Below are 6,253 nucleotides of genomic sequence, written 5' to 3'. Positions count from 1 at the left end.
TTGACTCACGCTTTCCAGAGCTCACCAAATTGTTCTTTGTGGGTGAATCTACTCACTGCAAAAACAATGCACTTTGACGCACTTTAAGTACTGTGGTGCAGCCTATAAATCCTGGGAGTTGTAGTTTTACAAAGTCTTAGCCTTCTCTGCCAAAGAGTTCGGGCAAACTCAAAACTAGAAATCTCAGGATTTGAAAGATGAAGCCATGGTAGTCAAAGGGGTGTCAGACGTCATTATTCTATGGTGAGTGTCACCCTTGGATTGCAAATTCAAGAATCATCCAGCCAGAATTGACATTTTAGGGGATTCTGGGAGTTACAGTCTAAAATGCATTCATCACCCAAACATGTGCCCATCTAATAAAAAACAGCAGTTGCAACTGCTGCAAATGCATGCCAACACTGGTCACGGCTCTTCCAGTATAATAATTCCCCTGTCTCGAGCTTTGCATCACCCACTGAAGGCATTAAAAAGCTGACTGCACATCTGAGACAACAGCGTCTGAGGATTACGTTAGTGGGAAGGAAGCTGAGAGGTAAATGTGGGACCCCAAAACGAAGAGCTAATGGATTCAGCCATAAGTAATTCATCCCTTAGGTTTAGCGAGTCTAGTTCCCCCGGGGGGTGGCAATCTCCTAGAATCCAGCCAGGGCTAGGATTACTTACAGAGATTTCTAAAGAGCCCATAACTTGAGGCAAAACGGGAGGCTGGCCAGACGAAACCAGCTCAGCATCCGCTCTCTCATTTAATTGCTGTGGCGTGAGAGAAGTGGGTACAGTTGTGTAGGGGGAAGCTGGCACCGGCGAGGCGGGCGAGTCCCATCAGTGCCCTGCCACAGAATAATGTGGATATGGATAACAAGGCACTGCTGCCAGAGGACACCAAAAAGTATCCCCCATTGCTGGCCTCTTTGGATCTCAAGGAAGCATCATAGGAAGTCGGGGAAACGGTCTGTTTCATCAGAGGCAAGGCATGCCAATCCCCATGCACCGCACACCTGCCTTCTGCCCAACATCCTCTCTAATTCCTAAATGAGTCATATGTCTCCATGGGACGGAGGCTGCAGGAAGCAAAATGGTAAAATGGGAGGCGAAGGAGATAAGTGAGTATTCTCATTAAAAGAAGGGCATTTTGTATTTAGTGAGCAGGGATGTTGTCCAATATCTTCATCATTACTGTTTAAAAAAAACAAAAACAAGGGGCTCCCACAACATCATCTGGATATTGGGCCTTTAGTATTCCTCTGGGGTTGATTCCAGGATCCCAGTGGATCCAAAATCCGGATGCTCAGGCCCAATAAATACAATGCATTGTGAAATGGTGCCCCTTACATAAAATGCCAAAATCAGGTTTGCTTTTGGAAAGTTATATTTTGGAAGTTACATTTTTTTTTAATATTTTCAAGCCGTGGATGCTTGAATCCATGGATAAAGAATCCGTGGGTCAGAGGGCCAACTGTAAATGTGGACCCTATAAATTTTGCGTTTCTTCTTGTTGTAGCTTTGATATGCAGTTGGCCCTCCCTATCCATGGATTTTTTAGGCTGACCTGAGCCATAGAAGGCTTTAGGGTCATGACTAACACTTTGAAACAAACGGGCAGCTGAGGAGCTGTTTTAAGAGGAACATTGGCCTGATACAGACAGCAAATAAAGTTCTTTCGAGTCACGTTTTGAGATTGGTGTTTCAATGATGCATGCGTCCTAAGAGTCCAGAAGCTGCACCAAAGCCACGCTCTAGTCCTAAGGACTGGAGTGCAGCTTTGGTGCAGCTTCCAGACTCTTAGGACGCATGCATCATTGAAACACCATATCTCCAAAGTGACTCGAAGCAGCTTTATTTTGGCTGTCTGTATAGGGCTGTAGTATGGTCTCTCTAACCTGAGGCAGACTCCTCAGGCAGAAGATTTGGGTGTGGAGGGGAGACACGCACATAAACACACCTGGCTATTCCACCTGACTCACCCCCCACAACATGCCCCTTTCCTGGAGATTGTTCTCTCTGTTTGCTATGTGACTTGTCCTGCTTTCAAACTGACCTGCTGCCCTTGGAGGTAGAGAAGGATGCTTTCCCATCACCAGTTGCCAGTCTAATTGGCCTCTCTACCTGAAATGGGCAAAGCACTAACTTGCCCTTTGCTTCTGGCAGCAAAATCTATTGGGTCAGCCACACTCTGCTTGAAGGCTACTATTCGCCTTGGGAGGGAAGCTCAGCCATTCACTTGCACAGCTGGGGGCTAAAATGAGTGAATGGGAAGCTTCTTGCTTCCCTTCCCCACCCCAACCTCTCCTGGAATGGGCAAGAGAGGATGTAATAGCAAATTATTCTTGTTACCCCATCACGTGTGTGTGTGTGTGTGTGAATGCGCTTCATGTCATCTGTCGACTCTGTCTTCTTTAAAAGCCAAAACTTTCAATTCTACGACAGTAAAAAAAATAGTTTCCAGGTCTTGTACTACCTTAAAGACTAGTTTTGATTTGGATTAATGGACTGATTTATTAGCTTTCATGAGCAGCAACCCATTTAACAAGACGCACAGAGTTTGCTTCAGCTGGCAAATTATTATACAGATACTTTGATGGTTTTCAAAGTTGCCCTGCTAGTCTCTTGCAGCATAAAAAGGAAGAAGGGAATAAAGTAGCACTTTTAAGAGCAACTGCTTTTTATGTCAGCATGAGCTTCTGTGGATATAAGCACACATCTTCAAATGCAGTCCATGAAAGCTCATGCTAAAATAAAAACTAGTTAGTCTTAAAGGTGCTGCTCCATTACTTCCCTCTACCCTTCCTTTCCCTTCCCTTCCTCCCTTTTATGCTTTGGTGTGTGAAGGAAGAATTGAAATCAGTATGGTTGGAAGGAAATCCACACATGCACCTACCTGCACATCTATGCAAGCATGCGCATCCATTATCTGTCAGTGGAGGCAATGCTCCATGAAACTTTATGCCAAATAAAATTGGCTGGTCTTTATGCTGCCACTGAATTTGTTGTTTCCACAGCAGTGCACTAACACAGCTCTCCCTCCCTGGAACCCTAGGGACAATTACAAATAAAGCAACCTTTCTCAATAAAAACTCACAGCCACTTTATTTCAGCAATTTCTGTAGGTTTTGAAGTTACACAGAATTCGTCACCAAACAGAATGAAAAGATAACCTGCTGTAAGTGAAAATACTTGCCCTTGAAAGAATCAGGCACTTCAAGATTGTATTCACAAACTATGAGCCTTGTCAGATATTTTGCTGTCTGGGGTGAAGGACAAGATGTCTCCACTTGCAAATTCCATGTGCAATAGTCCATCTAATGTTTGGATCCAGTCCTGGTGGTGTGGCAGTGGCTACCATCCAGAATCCCCTCAACACAGCATAACTACCTGCATGTGGAGATATGCTATGCCAGTGCTGTGCAACCACCATGCAAAACAGCAACATTGTACATTGGCTGGGTGCAACTGTGCACTGTGAAAGCACAATATACAGTACAGTGCACAGTCACAATGTGAGGTATGCAACTGGAAGGTGCAGTATCACAGTATGTGCAAGTCCACGTCTGACATGCCAGCGGAATAGTTCTGATGCACAGAAGTAAATAATTTGTACAACATGCATAGCACAACTATGCCCGCTCACACTTCCCAGTTCATGCACTCCAGTTCAAGAGAATGGCTTGAGGGAGGAACAGCAAGCCAAATTGTGTACATATTTTTGTCCACCAGCTTTCCTTCCCTTCCTACCTCCCAACAGCTGTTGCCTGAGGAAACCATCCCAGTCACACTAGTCGTAATGCTGTGTTCATTTATAAAACATCAGCATATAAAATACTATTATTCACCAGTGGCAGCTGGCAGCTTCCATCCCAGCAGTCTGCTCTAGGATTTAGCCTGGAGTTAACAAGCAGTAATACTACTCAAAATGGTGGTCCACAGACCTGTGTTGGCCTATGAACTATCAGCTGCTGATCTTTAGTAAATTCCCAGGAAAGAAAGAAACTGTTGTAGTCAATAAATACAAACATGGTGCCAGTCCTAGGCACACTGAGAGAGAAAAACCTAGCCCCCAACCCCATCAGACATAGCTGAAGAAGCATTGTTTTAAAAGAATTATCCAAGGTTTTTGTGGTGGTGGTGAAGTCAACCTCCACCTATGACAACCTTATGGATGAGAGACCTCCCAGTCTTCCTATTGTTGACATCTCTGTTCAGGTCTTACAGACGCAAGCTGACCATATCTTCCTCAGCTGAGTCCATCCATCTGTAATGTGATCTTCTTCTTTTCCTGTTGACCTGAACTTGACCAAGTATAATTGTCTTTTCAAGAGAGTCACATCTTCCCATGATGTGGCCAAAGTATGTTAGTCTCAATTTAGTCATCTTGGCTTCCAGAGAGAGTTGAGGCTTGACTTGTTTTGTTATTCCTGTTGTGTGCCTTCAGATTATTTCTGATTTATGCCAACCCTAAAGTGAACCTACCATAGGGTTTTTCTTGGCAGGATTTGTTCAGAGGAGGTTTGCCATTGCCTTTTCCTGAAGCTCAGAGTCACCGAAACCAGTATGACAAATCAAAGATATAGCCGTGTTAGTCTGTGGAATCAGTATGTAGAGAGATCTTGTAGCACCTTTGAGACTCACTGAAAGAAAGAAGTTGGCAGCATGAGCTTTCGGAGACTTCTGTCTACTTCTGATGCATCTGAGGAAGTAGACTGAAGTCTCCAAAAGCTCCTGCTGCCAACTTCTTTCTTTGAGTCTCAAAGGTGTTGCAAGATCTCTCTACATACGGTATGAGAAAGGGTGCCATCGTGTCCTTTGTCTCAAGCAACAAAATGAATGATTGAACATTGTGCATTTTGGTGGGCCAATAAAGGTCTCACTGATGGATTTTTGTTTGTATTTGTTCAATGGCCAACACAGCTACCCCTGAATGTTTTCTGTAAAATGAATTAGTGAATGTCCTGACAATAAAAGGGTAGCAAGGATGGAGTGTGAGAGCCAGTGTGGTGTATTGGTTTAAGAGTTGGACTATGACTCTGGAGACCAGGGTTCGATTCCCAGCTCGGCCATGACACCCATTGAGTGAAATGTGAAAGTCACACTCTCTCAGCCTCAGGGAAAGGCAATGGCAAATCTCCTCTGAGCACTTCTTGCCAAGAAAACCCCAGTATAGGTTCACTGTAGGATTACCATAAATTGGAAAGGAACCTGAAAGCACACAACAACAACAACAGCAATTGTTGAGCTCATCTGGAGCCCTGAGGAAGGAAGAGGAGAGGGACTGTGTGAAGGAGGGAGCTGGAGACAAGCAAGTGCTTGTCCATAGGGCAAAACCATCCAAACCAAGGGGGTGACTGGACATCCTCATTTTTCCAGGACCTGTCCTCCATGTCAACCTTAGCTCCAGGAGGAATTCCACCATGTCCTCCATTTATCATGAATTTTATATTTAGATGAATCTGTTAAGATCTGGTTTTGGTGATGCCCTGCTACATTTTTCCCCCCTGGGATGCCCTCCATTTTGTCCTCAGGATGACCAGAGGTCCTCCTTTCCCAGGACCTGTCCTCCATGCCAACCTTCTGTCCAGGAGCAATTCCCCAATGTCCTCCATTGAGCATGAATTTGCATTTAGATGAGTCTTTTGAGCTTTGAGTTGATGATGCCCTACTACATTATTATTTTGTTCCTGGGGTGCCCCCCTCCATTTTGTCCTCCTCTACAGTGGGGACGTGATCTGAGAGCCCCCCTGTGGAGGGAGTGCACTCTGCCCATGCCCAGAGGCTAGGCTTTCCCAAGCAGAAGAAGGATGCTGCTGCTGCTGCTGCTGCTTTGAGGGACCAGAGGCGGGGCTGCCAGTGCCTCCTCCTCCTCCTCCATCCTTCCTCCTTCTCCAGTCCTTCTCCTTCTGCTGGCGCAGTCTGGGCTCGGATCCGGGGCTCGCTTGCTGTCGCTGCTGCTGCTGCTCGGGCAGCCTCTGTCTCCCAAGAAGAGGAGGAGGAGCAGGAGGAGGGAGCGATGGGCCCGGCGCTGCTGCTTGCGCTGCTCTCGGGCCTCGGAGCCGCCAAGGTAGGACTCGAACCCAGGACCCGGCGCCAAGAAGACTAGGCTGCAAGGGCAGCTCTGCTAGGGATACAGTCTAGAGGGGAGGAGGCAGGGAGTGCCTATATATATATATGTGTGTGTGTGTGTGTGTGTATAGATGATAGATAGATAGATATGTATATATACACACGCATATATAACATATCTATCTATATATGTGTGTGT

At 45.7% G+C, this 6,253-nt stretch overlaps 1 protein-coding gene across 1 annotated transcript in view; it reads left to right on the top strand.

The window, feature by feature from the left end:
• Positions 1–5,843: 5,843 nt before the first annotated feature.
• The window catches only part of PCSK1N (proprotein convertase subtilisin/kexin type 1 inhibitor), a 13,719-nt gene continuing 13,309 nt past the window's right edge, over positions 5,844–6,253 (top strand). The window contains exon 1 of the mRNA XM_042449219.1: positions 5,844–6,052. Within this exon, the coding sequence (XP_042305153.1) occupies positions 6,002–6,052 (51 nt within the window). The 5' untranslated portion in view covers positions 5,844–6,001. The remainder of the gene's footprint in view (positions 6,053–6,253) is intronic.

Source organism: Sceloporus undulatus, chromosome 2 (genome assembly GCF_019175285.1).
Source record: "Sceloporus undulatus isolate JIND9_A2432 ecotype Alabama chromosome 2, SceUnd_v1.1, whole genome shotgun sequence".
NCBI lineage: Eukaryota > Metazoa > Chordata > Lepidosauria > Squamata > Phrynosomatidae > Sceloporus > Sceloporus undulatus.
The sequence above is the reverse complement of the archived record's forward strand: the minus strand, read 5'-3'. Positions and strand labels throughout refer to the sequence as shown.